This window comes from Calonectris borealis, chromosome 3, assembly GCF_964195595.1.
Source record: "Calonectris borealis chromosome 3, bCalBor7.hap1.2, whole genome shotgun sequence".
Classification (NCBI taxonomy): Eukaryota; Metazoa; Chordata; class Aves; order Procellariiformes; family Procellariidae; genus Calonectris; species Calonectris borealis.
In genome coordinates, this window is record NC_134314.1 from 110,533,779 (window position 1) to 110,548,078 (window position 14,300).

At 41.7% G+C, this 14,300-nt stretch overlaps 1 protein-coding gene across 1 annotated transcript in view; it reads left to right on the top strand.

The window, feature by feature from the left end:
* Nucleotides 1-14,300, top strand: part of ALK (ALK receptor tyrosine kinase) — a 316,153-nt gene that overhangs the window by 83,179 nt on the left and 218,674 nt on the right. Inside the window, exon 3 of the mRNA XM_075147934.1 lies at nt 11,414-11,578. Within this exon, the coding sequence (XP_075004035.1) occupies nt 11,414-11,578 (165 nt within the window). The remainder of the gene's footprint in view (nt 1-11,413; nt 11,579-14,300) is intronic.

Here is a 14,300-nt window from a genome sequence, read left to right on the forward strand (position 1 = left end):
AGGAGTCCCATATTTCTTCAAATTTATGTCGCAGCCTTTTATGTGTGCAATATATATTCTTTCCACTGGCATACAATATCTGCTCCTAGCTGTTGTATCTGCTTGAACGATGAGGACACACCAATTTCATTTTGAAGGGACAGTAGTACAATCTTTTTTCCCTCACTTGGCTTTCTCAGAAGTTGCAAGGATGATTTTTAATTTATCCTTTATTACTTCTTCCTAAACTCTTTCAGTTTCTCAGTAATACCATTCTAAGGGAAGGCTTTGTTCTTAAAACCTAAAAGCATTGATTCCATCTGACAGCATCACATGGAGATAAATGTACTGCATCTAAGCAGAAATTATTTATTATGATTTTAGCTGGTTGCACAACACCAAATTCTACCATATTCCAACCACCTGTTTTTTCAAGGAAAGGCAGGAATTTGATGAGGTGTTACACCAAATACAATATTCACTCAGAACAAGCCGAAACTGTTTTCTCCCTCAGGAGGTGTAATTCAGGACATGAACATTGAAGCTAATGGGGAGTCTTGAAGAGGGGCAGGAGTTGTTTGATTTTTGCTAGCTTTGCACCTTAAGTTTTCCAAAAGTTGGCAGAACCTCCTTTAAATTAAAGAGGTAGCAGTGGCCCTCAAAGTCGCACACTTCAGACTAGGACACCCCATAGCATCACTATGCGGACATACTTCCTGCCGCTTCAGATGTGCAGCATGTGGAGGACCGGTGTGAGTACGTGGAATAGAGCCTGTAAGCATAGCCTAAGCCTAAGAGAGCAATTCTTAAAACTTCTCTCTATTCCTCTGCATACCTGCAGCTTTTAGGCACCTGAATGTTTATTAGTGAACTTCCCAGGGATCTAGATTTCTGTCCAGAACTGCTGTGAGCACGACAGGGATGGACAGTGCCTTTCAGCAGCTGATCGTTGGCTCTAGATCTGAGCAGCTCTGTGAAGGTCACACAGGGACTCAGCAGAGCAAGGCAGAAGACAAAGTTAGACCATCCAAGCTCTAAGCAAGTAACCTTGTCCCAGGACCACCCCTGCCTTCTGATTAAGTGGTTAATCCAAAATCACACAATAAATCATTAGCAGAAATAAAACCCGCAGTCCTTTACTACTAGAGTGTTTTCCTCTTCTGTCAGAAGCTTTCCTCGCTGCTCCCAGCGTAATTAAGATTACAGAGTACTCTATAAAACTTCTATCAAAACTTTGTTTGCCTAATCATCTGATGGGACACATCTAATTAACTGGCTGACATTGCTGAAGTGGGGCAATATTAGTTGTCTTAATTACTTTTTTCCCGTGTCCCGCTATTGAAGAAATCTATTCGATTGAAAGGCTGAGTAAATTGAAATGTAGGGTCCCTCTTCCTCTGCCAAGCTAAGTTCCCTGCTCCTATGCTCAGAATTAAAAATTCTGATGGACTGCCTCTAGTAGTTCTGGCAGGAACAGTGCTTGATGATATCTTTGAAACTATATGCAGCAATCCCAAAAGATAATCACTGGCACAACAGGATACTTGAGAGTGATGCATTCACAAAACTTTTTTTCTATCATCTTGTCTAGAGGTTTCTAGATTTGTCTCTATCCAAGCATTGATTAATCATCTACCATCTCAGGGATGCAAAATCCAACTGCCTTTCAGAAAATAAAGACTTAAAAAACCACATGAAGTCAAAATTATCTGGGAATTCAGCCTGCAGGGCAGGAGGAGTCTTTAAATCTCCATATTTTTGTGTTTTCTTTTGTTCTCTTTGAAGTACACTCAGACTATTTCATGTGGCTAGAACAAACTTCTAATGCATTCTGCATATGTGGACTTACAGTAGCATATTAATCTCCCATTTGCAGCACTGATGGAACTCTGTCCTGAGGCTTACATGATTAATGGCACCCAGCCACATATTTCATTTCTTGTCCTGGTTGGTTGAATATTAATTTTCTCTTCTGTATAGGTATTGTATAAGAAATCAATTGTCCACTGCATAAAATCCATTAAGCTCCTGTAACAGGGGTTCCAGACAACGCGTGCCCCTAAAGGCCTGGAAGCCCTGGGCCAGCCAACAACACTGAACCTGGCAGGGTACGGTACCAACTGCAGAAAGTGCTACCGATGGGAAAAAAATCAAGTGCAATTCAGCCCATCTAAATTCTGTTTTGAAAGAAGAACATGTTTCATGAGAATAACAGGCATAAGGGTGCCATGTTGGACCGTTTGGGAAACAGGAGATGGCTTTTGCTTTTTAACTCTTCTTATGCCACCGTGCTGTCTGTGCGTCTCTTTGCCAGATACCCCAGTAGCAGCTGACCTCCTTGGCTGTTCTGAACCAGCTTTGTGCAAAATAGAGAAGTACCTCTCTCAGGCTGTGTCAGACTTCTGCAATATAGTTTACAGATTTTTTTTTTTGCCTCCTGGGAAGTTTAGGAAATAGTGGTGTTTTAGGACTAAAACTCAGGGGGAAATAGCAGATTTGGCTACCAAATGACTAGTGTGCTTAAAAATGTCTACAAATGGTGAGTTCAGCAGAGGAGGAGCACATACCTTCAAGAATGCATAATTATTCACAGCTTTGATGTAATAGGTGCTTGTTGTGGTGTAACCCCAGCCGGCAACTAAGCACCACACAGGTGCTCACTCAATCCCCCCTGGTGGGATAGGGGAGAGAATCGGAGGAGTAAAAGTGAGAAAACTCATAGGTTGAGATAAAGACAGTTTAATAGGTAAAGCAGAAGCTCCGCACGCAAGCAAAGCAAAACAAGGAATTCATTCACTACTTCCCATCGGCAGGCAGGTGTTCAGCCATCTCCAGGAAAGCAGGGCTCCATCACGCGTAACGGTTACTTGGGAAGACAAACGCCATCACTCCGAATGTCCCCCGCTCCCTTCTTCTTCCCCCAGCTTTACATGCTGAGCATGACGTCATATGGTATGGAATACCCCTTTGGTCAGTTGGGGTCAGTTGTCCCAGCTGTGTCCCCTCCCAACTTCTTGTGCACCCCCAGCCTGCTCGCTGGTGGGGTGGGGTGAGAAGCAGAAAAGGCCTTGGCTCTGTGTAAGCACTGCTCAGCAGTAACGAAAACATCCCTGTGTTATCAACACTGTTTCCAGCACAAATCCAAAACATAGCCCCATACCAGCTACTATGAAGAAAATTAACGCTATCCTAGCCAAAACTAGCGCAGCGCTAAAAGCATAATCCAAAGGATGGCCTCTGTTAACAACTTAATTTCACTCAGTTCTATGTGTTTAGAAAACTAATTTGACAGGGTTGTTGGGTTTTGCTTTTTTTTTTTACACTTTCTAATGGAATGTCGTCAGTGATGAGTTAATGATTTCCTGAATTGGGTTTGCTAAAAAAAAAAAAAAAAAAAAAAGGCGTTGGACTAATTTTACTATGGAATCATTTGGGGTCATTCTTGCTGCATATTTGATGCTCAGTGGCATGGCAGTTGCTCAGTGAGGTGTCAGATTATTAATTGTTTTCTCTGGTAGGTTGTGTGCAACTTGCTGAATTCAAGTACGCATGTGCATGCATTCAAAGTACCATTTCATTCATGTGAGTTGGATACCAGATAGATACTGCTAACACGAAACTCAATGAGTCTCAACGTCAAACAAAAGGGAAGATGGAGAGAAAGAGGGCACCAACCAGGTGAATTCGTGTTACAGTTAGATTCCCATGACTACTTGTTTTATAAATCTACAACAAAATGGACTAATACTGACATCTTCAGAATGATAAAGCTATCATGATACTTGGCTCAGCATGGCAGTGAGATGCATGGATATGAACTAATTGTTACAACAAGTTCCTGTTTGGAAGGTGAGATAAAGTCAGGAGAGGAATGAGGAGAATAATACTTTGTCCCAGAGCAAAAACAAATCAATTATTTCTTAGTAAAGATATTGCAAAAATGATGTACTACCTTAATTCAAACACATCCTTTTTGCAATCTTAGGAGTACTCTAACATAGTTTTGGAAATAGTGTTATGAATATAATAGGGCAAAACTTCAATTAACAGCAGTTATTCATACCAGATGAATAGAATTGCTCCATATAAAATAGCAGATGCTGTGACCCCATATATATATGCAAGAATTCTTGTTTAACAATTAGATGGTATTTTTGCCATGTGCAATGGTGCTGAAATTCAGGGGGAGGAAAATCACTGGAAAAGCAGCATCTGCCTAGCTAAACTGAAGACTGTGCTAAGCAAAAAAAGAAGAAAAAAATCTTATTAGGGAGAAATTTTTACTTTCTTTCAAGTTATTCTTTTCCTTATATCCTCTTTCATCTGCAGATAATATGCCAATGACAGCTCAACATTTTTTCAATAATAAAATAACATACACTAAGGCAACAAATGTCTTTTCTCCCTGTCTCTCAAGTATTCATTTTCTCTAGAGATTTCTCAGACTTCATGCAGGAGGTCCCTTATATGAATTGTCAAAATATGACGGTTCATCCAACCACTGTTTTGTGCCGCTGGAGCATGTTTTCTAACAATCGCTGTTAGGCAGTACTTCAGTCTTTTGGCCAGAACTGACATTAGAAATGCACTTTCATTTATTGTTTTTGCTGCATGCATGGGAGACTTGGTGGACAAATCTCTCTTGTGTGGAGGATGAGCTCTGTCACTTTTTAGAGCAGGAGGAATGAAAATGAGAGTTATTGCTGGTTGCTCTCCCAACACCTCCTCCTCACACCTCTCTCTGTAGCTGTCTTGAAAGACTGTGCTTATAATTGATTCATAAAGGAGTCCTGGCCCTCTTCTTTGTAGCTTGATTTCCACCGAACAAAGCAGCTGTCAAAAGATTTTGGTGATTCAGTCCCTGGTGCGCACTGAGGAGCTGGGTGGATATAAAGTATATGCTGTCATTTTAAAGATTCTCTTAACAAATAAATGAATGGTTGCATTATTGCCGTTATCTCTAAGCAGCGGCCCATCCAGCTGTGGCTCACTCCCCAGAAGATTAATTTAAATGCTTCTGGCATGAGGAGAGCCCTGGGCTCCCTGGGGAGGCAGGCAGCTCGCCCAGCGCTTGGCACCGAGGCCCGAGCGCTCTACCCGGGATGATTCCCTCTTCTATGGAGCAGGTGAAATTATGCCTCCTGTGCAGTACTGCTCTTCTAAAACTTTTTCTCTTCAGAATGCCATCTAACTTTAATAGCCCCTCCCGAGGGAAACCGAAGCGTTTCTCTTTCAAGGTGGGTGTCGAAGGGATGAGCCGCGCTGGCGCAGCCAGCTCTGACCCTGCCCGGCAGGTAGCACACCCCTGGGGTCCCCCCCCCGACGCCGGGGAGAAGCCAGCCGCGTTGAAATCTTCCTTGCATGCAGCAAACTTTGACGAGCCCTCGGAGCGAGGACGTAGGAAGAGGCCCTGGACAGCAGCAGAGAAAGGACAGGGCACTGCCTTGAAGGGGGTGAGGGGCTCTTCAGCAAGCGGGGCGAGACCCCAGGGGTCTGCCTTCATCGAGCCCCACCGGGACACTTCCCTTCCTCCTCTGTACCCCGGCTGGACGAAAGGACACGTCCCTGTCCCCAAGGTGAGGGCCTGGCTGCCTCACCCCGCTCTGGGGTTTGGCCAGGGCTCTGTGCCTCGCCCGGCCCGCGGATCACAAAATGTCTGCCAGGATGGTGTGTGGGTGAGGCAGGCGGGGCGTCGTGCCAAGGAGAGTGGGGAGAGGCTCATCGCGACCGAACATCAGCGCTGTGAGGGAGCGGTGGCATTCCTGTCAGTAAACTCAAGGTCGGGGGAGCGTACGTGAAGACCTGCTGGTGTGGAGGAAGGACGTAGAGCGATAAGCTAACTTGCGCTCAGTAGCTTTGAATTAAAAGGAGGTCCCTGATGAACACAGGCTGCGTCTCAGGGCAGGGAGAGGGGCTGGTGTGCTGCCCAGCTGCTCGGCTGCTCTCCTCACCGCTTCACTTGCGGGTGATTTGAGGCACGTGAGGCAGGATGGACCCCAAAGCTGTGCTGTATGGAGCGGTACCGTGGGGCTCCTTGAGTGCCTCCCCAATTCCTCACCTCCCCTGTCACGCCATGCTGCTGCTCTCACATTTGTCAGCTCCTGGAGCAACAGCCCAAAGACCAGGCAGTCACTGTCGGTGCAGACATGTGCAAGGGGTAGTAAGGCCTGGGGTGCCTGGCAGGGATACACATGTCATACTATCCCTTAAAATGTGCCAGTTTGCCCTTTCTCAGTGTTGAGCAATGGAAGGAAATAGGTGAAAATGTCTGTTCAGGCTTGCTTTCTCAGCAGGAACAAGGCAATTAAACCCTGCAATTGTTTTTCCTCTTTAATTTGCGTGATCGTTGACACCTTTTCCCTTTCCCCTTGTGTTTTTTTTCCATGCACTTCCATCCTGTGGTGGACTCGCTCATTTTAAGTTGTTGCTCCACCTCCACTTGCACAATGGAAAGGTGGCACTAGGGATCCATTTGCAAAGAGTTTCGCCCCTTCTTTGTGCCAATGAGGCAATGCTTGCTTCCAAGGACCTGGCCTGTATTTGGTGTCTTCCTGGGTGATCAGCAGGCTGGTGAGCTGACAGCTCCATTTTTGGGGAGAAATACTTACCGCTGCAGGTTTCCTTGTATCACCCCACATGTGTACCCCTGCATCGGTGGATAGAAACTCAGAAGGGCCTGATGAGGTGATTGAATGTCCTGTGCCCTTTTCTACCCAGAGGGAATGGGGAAGGCTTTAGGAACTGTCTCTGTCCCCAGGATTAATAACTGGAAAATCAATTTGTCATTTCCCTGTCATAAATTAAAAGCTTATAGGCCTTATAAGATGAATATAATAGAGGTTAGTGGGTATTGATGGAGGTCTGAAAGCTCACTCAGCAGAGCACATCTCTACTATGCAATTTAAATTATGTCTCCTCCACAAGGAACATCTTGTCAATATTTGTATAAAAAAAGACATCCTGCGCAAGAATATTTTATCTGTTTCTACACTGCTGCTGTGATTGTTGCTGCTGGAGGAGGTGTGTTCTTGAGGGAGGTTGTGGTCCCGTGTTGATCGGTGTAAGTGACCTCTACATTGTGCATTTATGTCTGTGGATGTAGTACAGATTAGTCATGTTTAAGCTGATGAGATGCCAGTTAGGATGTACATCTCTAAGCTGGTCCTTCTGAGAATAGAGAACCTCTACTCGCTCACTCCCTTGTCTATTGTAGTGAGGTGAGAAAGCAACCACACCTTTTCAAAGGGGTGACCAGCTGAGAGTAATGGAGGAGGAGTGATTTGTAAGAGTCAGCAGACCAGGAGTGAAAAGGACCCTTTTAAGTTACACACACGTAGAACTAGGAAGGAGCAGTCTCCAAGGAAAGTACCTGCTGGTAAGATTTTTGTGGTTGAAAGGAGATGTGGTTTGAAACAAATAAACCTAGTCTGTTGTTGGGCAGCTGAAGAAAGGATAAGCAGAATAGTTTCTTAACAAGAACAGGCTTTTTATCTCTCGCTTTAAATTTTGTTCTAAATAAGGCATGTGTGTGTGATGTGTGGTTATACAAAGAGGGAATGATCCATAATCTGACCTGCAGCAATGTAAAAGGATATTTTCTGCAGATTACTGTGTTTTGGCGTATTACTTATACTACTATTTTAAGTCATTTGTTTATTAGAAAACTCTAATCAGTTTAATTGAAACAGATGTAGTTGCCAGATATTTCAGTTGTTTGTGCACAAATTATTGCTGTTAGGTACATTGATTAAAAATAAACAAACTGAAGCATTCATAAGACTCTAACGTCAGACATATGTTAGACATACACACAGATTCCACTGTCTTTTCAATCTGATAGTAAATTTACTTTTCAGTCTATGGTTGGTATCCTTCTTGCATGCCAGAAACTGAAATGATTGATATCTACAGCCTTTCTTAAACAACTGTTTATCTTAATTTGATTATAAGCCTCACTTTTGTTTCCTCTTTAAAGGTGTAATGATGATGCAATAGACTCCTAATAAATTAGCTGTTCTGTCTCTCTAGTGTCCAGTGGATGCTGATGCAAAAGATTGTTGGACAAGGGTTTAGGTTTTTTTGCAATATATTTAAAAAGAGACTTTGCAATTTGCTGGAACTTGAATTCCTATAGAGCCTTTAGGATCTATAATGTCAATATAGCTGTGGTATAAATGCACATACTGGATATAAATCTTTGTGACATCTCTTTAAAAAAACTACTAAAAACCACAAAACCCCCCGCTTTACTGACGAGGCACACTATTCAAGTACTAAAGCTCTGTATCTAGTCAATTTATATTGGTAGTAGGTTTAAAAAATAATCACTAAAAGTTGTGTTAGATTTAATTACCTTTCCTGCAGTGTTTGCTGTTTTTCAGAAAAGGGCAGAATGGCTTTTATTCAGCTTCCAAAGGCACATGGCTACTTCTTTATGTGCTTAGCTGGGCAAGAAAAAAATAAACTTGGTGTCGCATTTAAACATGTTAAGACAAAAGTAAAAAGGGAAGGAGAAAGACCTTTTTTTTATGCAGAGGCATAAAAAATGGCAGGTGATTTGTGGCAGCAGTTCAAATATGGTGAAGGTTCTGTAATTGCCTGGGGTTTATATGGTCTTGTAGCAATTACCACACCAAGAGCAGCTTATCAGTGAAAAATATGTATGTATTGTATATAATGCTTTTTTTTTATAAAGTATATTACAGTGTCAGTAGTGAAGGACATTGTGAGAGAAGGAAAGCATGCTGGTAGGAAGTTAACGTCAGGCTTGGAAGACTGGATGCTGTTTGCATAGACTTTGCTGTGTTGCATCAGATAGCATTTCTTTGTCATCATTTCTTTGTACTGAATAGGATAATAGCACTGAAATTTGTGTCTGATACGAGATTAATATAAATAAGAGCCTATGAAGAATGCAGATATTCTGGTGATGCGCGGGGATTATTAAGTTCTGTAGAAGATGCAAGTATGTTTTCCTTAAATTGCAGATGCTCTCAGATGTATGAGCCAAGTAGTCTTCTCCTCTTTCAAGGAATAACCTGTTGTAAAGGCCATTCAGCTTGACCACAACAGGCATGTTAGATCATGTCCACTTCTCTATAGGCTATTCATTGCGAGGGAAGGAAATGGTATTGCTACTTGCCTTTTTTCCTTTACTTTCCCCCCTTCAGGCAGAAGCTTTAGCTGTCTGCAGGGGTCATAACACTAAATGTGACGACTGGTATTTAATCACGTACCCCAATTAAGTTGTCCCAATTGTAGGTCAGAGGCCTGCTGTGTTAAGGGCTCCACAACCGATTGATAGCTCTCTTTTGAGGAGGAGGTTCTGGAAAGTAAGACTGAACGGGAGAGCTGAGCTGGTTATCAAGTGCTTCTCTGCTTGGGGGCAAGAGGGTAAGTGAGCACAAAGGCTTCTGTTCCCAGCAGCTGGATGGGAGAGGAGTGAAAGCAAGCAGTGACTGCTGGAAGCTCATGAAAATATGAGAGACTGATGGGGGAGAGAAGCCTACAAAGAATGAAATAGTTGATTTGAAATGATTGCTCTTACCACGTGTTGTCCTTGGCCTGGGCTTTCCCTTCCGTTGTCATGTGGGTTCCATCAAAAAAGTCTTTGCATGAGCTGTGTTCCCCCCCCCCCCCCGCCTTTTTTTGACAGTGCCTTAAAGCACATACTACTTAAGGTGTTCCCTGTAATTAAACTATACAGTAATGATGATATATCTTCTGTAACATGTAGTTGAGTGTTTGGTTGCTCTTTTGTCCATTTGGGCTTTGATACAAAGTTTAATAGACTCTTAACACTTTATAGGGTTAAAAGAATATTTGGTTTATTTTTCTTTTTTTAAAGAACATCTAAGGGACTAGAAATAAGTGGTCTGAGGTTTGAGTATGATATTGCAGTAGTAAACTGTATTGCATGAATATATCCACTGTTCCCTGCTGCCTAAATTGAAGTGTGCTTCATGTATCATGAAATTTATATGGGTAACGTAGAGGCCTGAAGAGGGTAGTGACTTGTGCATTCAAATTTAAGGAAATATGTATAATCCTTGTTACTGCTGCTTGTGGTGTATATGGATTCCTTACATTATATGGTTTCCATGGTGTTGGGAAGCATTCAAAACGCTGAGTAAATGATAAAACACCTGATTAAGAAAATCAAATATAAACTGGAAAAATAGACTTTGCTCCTTCCAGCTTGCTGTTAAAAAGGCAAATTAGCTGGGAAAAGTGTAGTGAGAGGGCAACAGTATTAACCTTCAGATTAGAAAATGTTCTATCACCGGGAGAATAGGCTGAACTACATAAATCTGTGCACAGTAAGAAGAAATTAGAAGTTTAATAGAGAATGTAATTGAAGTTTTAAAAAAAATTAATTAATTTGACTAATGTTATTTCAGATTATTTGATCCACTTGCATAGCTATGGTCGGACAGCAGACAGCGTAGAAAACTCCAAAGAAGAGCTGGATTTTTTTGTTGGGCTTTTTCAAATGAATCTATTCTTTTCAGAAACATTGAGTTAGTTCAGGAATAGTTTCTTTCCATTACTGAATATTGTGTTGAGTGCTGACTGTGGTGACAAAAGCAAATGTATACAGGGCATTCCAGAAAAATTAGCAATCTTGACGATTAAAAGTAAAATCTGTGCAGGTTATCACTGCATGTTGTGTTAAGCAACTTGAATTATGGTGTGATAGTAAATTGGACACTGGGAAGTGAATCATAGTTGCACCAACAGGGTAATTGGTTTCTGAAAGAGAAACATCTCAAAAAGAAACGTCTGTGTTGGAGGCAGATGCTGGCCGTACTGCCTGGAGGCTAAAGTTTTGCGGCAGCAGGTCAAGCTTCTGCTGCCTCAGTGAAGCGTTTCAAACCCAGGGGGTCAGAAGGTTGCTTCGCAGGGTACAGTCTCTATGGCTACCAGCATGTCCCATATGCCCAGGATATATGACTCGCTTTGCAGAGTCCTGTGCTCACTGAGATGGAACACGGCTATGAAGCATGTTAGTAGTCTTTGCACTATAATGGTACTGGTTGAATTTGAACCAGCATCCCAGAAGAGATTGGCTTTCTGTCCCATTTCATCAATTGACTAAGCTATTTCCCTTTCAGTCTAGATGATGCCTTTCTCCACTTTAGCCTGTGCTGCCCTTTTGTCTGTCCTGAAGGGGAATTACTGGCTCTTGGGCCTTCCTTTTGATTTGCTGCTACCTCCGTAAGGAACCTCTCTGTGTGGTCCATTTTGGACACATTCTTGTCTGTCTGTTTATGGACTTCCTCCATATCTTTCTATCTCATTATGGAAAAAAGCAAGCTCTAACTTACTAAAGTATAAAATGAGTGTGTATACACACATGTATACACACCTTCCAGCACAGAGGAAGCTGGATTTAATTAACCTGGTATATTCTATGTCTGTTTTCTTCTTCCAGTATTTGATTGCAATTTTGAATCTCCTTGTGAGCTGGAATATTCCCTTTCCTCAAAAGATCAGGAAACCCCCACCAACGCCTGGCTCAGAGTGAGTGCAGCAGAGATTTCACAGCTAAACATCCCAGATGGACCAGAGAGAGATCACTCTGAGAATACACCTAAAGGTAAGATGAATACAACTACGTAACGCCTTCAGTGTAGTGGTTAGTTTTAAAATCAAAACACTCCCTCCACCAAAAAAAACCCCAACAACCCCTACCAAAAAACCTGAAACCCCACCCAAACAAACATGTTCTCTTAAAATACTTAAGACAGCTATATCCTTTTGTTGCAGCAGACAAGGAATGCAGTGTCACAAACAAAGAGAGTCATTCTGCACATGAAGGATCTGTTTTTGTCTAAAGGCAATCTGAATCATATATATGGGAAGCAAAATATCCAATATAGTATTGTGTAAAATCTAAATCAGGCTGACCCATGCCATGGATGGTATTTGGATGAGAACAGTACTGTGGTGCCTATGTTTAAGGTCGTTCAGTGGTTGGAAGAGATGAATAAAATAGTCTGGTTTTACCTCTGCTCTAGGTGCTGTTTACTGCTTGCTTATTTGCAGACCGTTTTAGGCAATATCCTTGTATCCAGGGCTTAGGTTTTCTGTTTGGCGAGAAAACAAAAGATGGGTTTTGCCCTTAATATAAGAAAAAAGTTCCTGTCTCGAAAGAGAGCTAGGAAGCATGAAAAGAGGGGAGTGCAACAGACTTTTCTCCTTTCTTGGAAGAAAATTGTTGGAATTATTTTTCATGATTGTATCTGGAATAGCAGCATATTTCATTAATATTTTAAGTGCTAAAAAGATTTTTAGGTGTTTGTGCTCTTTTAACCTTGGGAAAGAAGAAAAATTCTTAACATCCTTCCTGCTGTTAGTGCCACCTGCTTGAAACCTCTCCCTGTAAGGGTCGGGTGGTGTTGATGAGAATGGAGCTAGAAAATGGAAACAGGGGAGTTAGGGCTACAAGCTTTATCAAGGCAAGGAGAGTATAGAACAAAGAGGTATAGGGAAGGACAACAAAGATTATCAGGGATATGGAACAGTTTCCATACTAGGAAAAAATAAACAGACAAAGATTCTTTATTCTGTCTGCGATGGTAGGACTTAGAGGTCTATAAAAATGCACATTGAAGAGCAATGGGAAGCAGCCATGAAGTTAGTGGGTGCCGGGTATAGAACAAGCAAGAGGAGATATTTTTCATGTAGTACCTGAATAAACTGTGGTAATAAGGTGCATGAATTAATGTTATGGAGGCCACAAGTATGCATAAGTTCAAAGAAAGATCAGATGAATTCTTGCAGAATACATTCATCACTGGTTATTTAATTCAATAATCTGTTTACAGTCCCTGACTCAAGAAACCTTTTATACAGAAAGCTGCAAGTGAAAGGATCCTTTCCTTAGTAGCCAGCATCAGAGATGGCATTTGACTTTGCAGACCTGCAATCCAACTGCTTGTAACAGTTCTCATGTTCAGGCAAATACTGAGGAAAAGTTTCAGTGCCACTTTTGTTCATATGCTTTAATTCTGTTTTCTCATCCATTTCAATAGTATACTACTTTTTCCCAGATAGCCACTGAAATTAACTTTTAAGGCCCATTGCTTGAGTGCTGATTCATCAGCAAACTGAGTTATTTTGGTGGGATCTGTGTCATGTAAGGCAGATGGACCCCATTTGTGATGCATGCAAATACCTTCTATGTTCTTTCATATCAAAGAACATACATGCACATACTAAATTTCTTGCTACAAAGATACAGTTAAGCAAAAGTTTGAGGTAGATCAGAATGTATGCTGTTGTTCTCCTTTTTCTTAAATTCTTGTGCAAGCTGGCTGTTGATGAAATTTAGGAATTAAAACCTGCTGGTTCCTCATGGGGAAAACCCATGAGGAAATAAATGTATTGTTCCAGGTGAAGGGCCTGGCTGGGTTGCTGTGGTGCCGCATATTGTCGATGTATGTTTCTTTCGGATTCTTTTTGGTAAAGTTATACCTTTGTCTGTATTTAGTCAGTTTTATATGTCTGTCAAAGCAGAAGAGGGGAGACTGTTGGCTGGCCCTGTAGCCCAAAAACAAGGGTAGTATTGGTTGGTGATTTCCAATTGCCTATTGGGATAAAATTCCATTTCTAAGTCCAATGTTTGGAGCTGTTTTTTTTTTTTTCTTGATCTGGAATATAGGCAATTTAGGCTGAAGCTTGTGTTCTGCTGTTTTCTCCTATTCCAAGGGGCAAGTACCCAGTGTCACATTGATTGAATAGATTTAGATTTGTGGGGTGGCAGGGTGGGTTGTTTGGGATGTTTTCTTTGCTTGCTTGAGGTGGTTTGTTTGGGGTGTTTTCTTTACATGTTTGATGTTTGTTTGTTTGTTTGTTTAAATTATCAGGCTTGTTGGACATAGTGGTAATTTTCTCTTGAGCCCCTCAGTAGAGCTGTAGATCTGCAACTCATAAATGACTGTAACTCTTGTGCATATAAAGACCCATTTGAAAATCAACACTTGGAGCTAGCATCTCTCTATTTTAAATCACTTTAATTACAGCTGCTTGGCACAGATAGTTGTGTGGTCTGTTTCAATCTGAAATAATTAAGCACAGTAATTCCAACCCCCACTGTTTCCTGCAAATTGTACTTCCAATTATCTCAATCTCATTTCATCTCCTCTGCAGACAGTAATGCACAGAGATAAACAGATAGCATAACTAGATTTTGGGATGGTTTAGCTCATCCTTGTCACTTGGCTATCAAGTCATGTCAAGACGTTGATTGAGACAAATGCCTTGGGTATGATTCATTGTGCTTCATAGACATTTCTGTAAAAGGTTCAGTAGGAAAT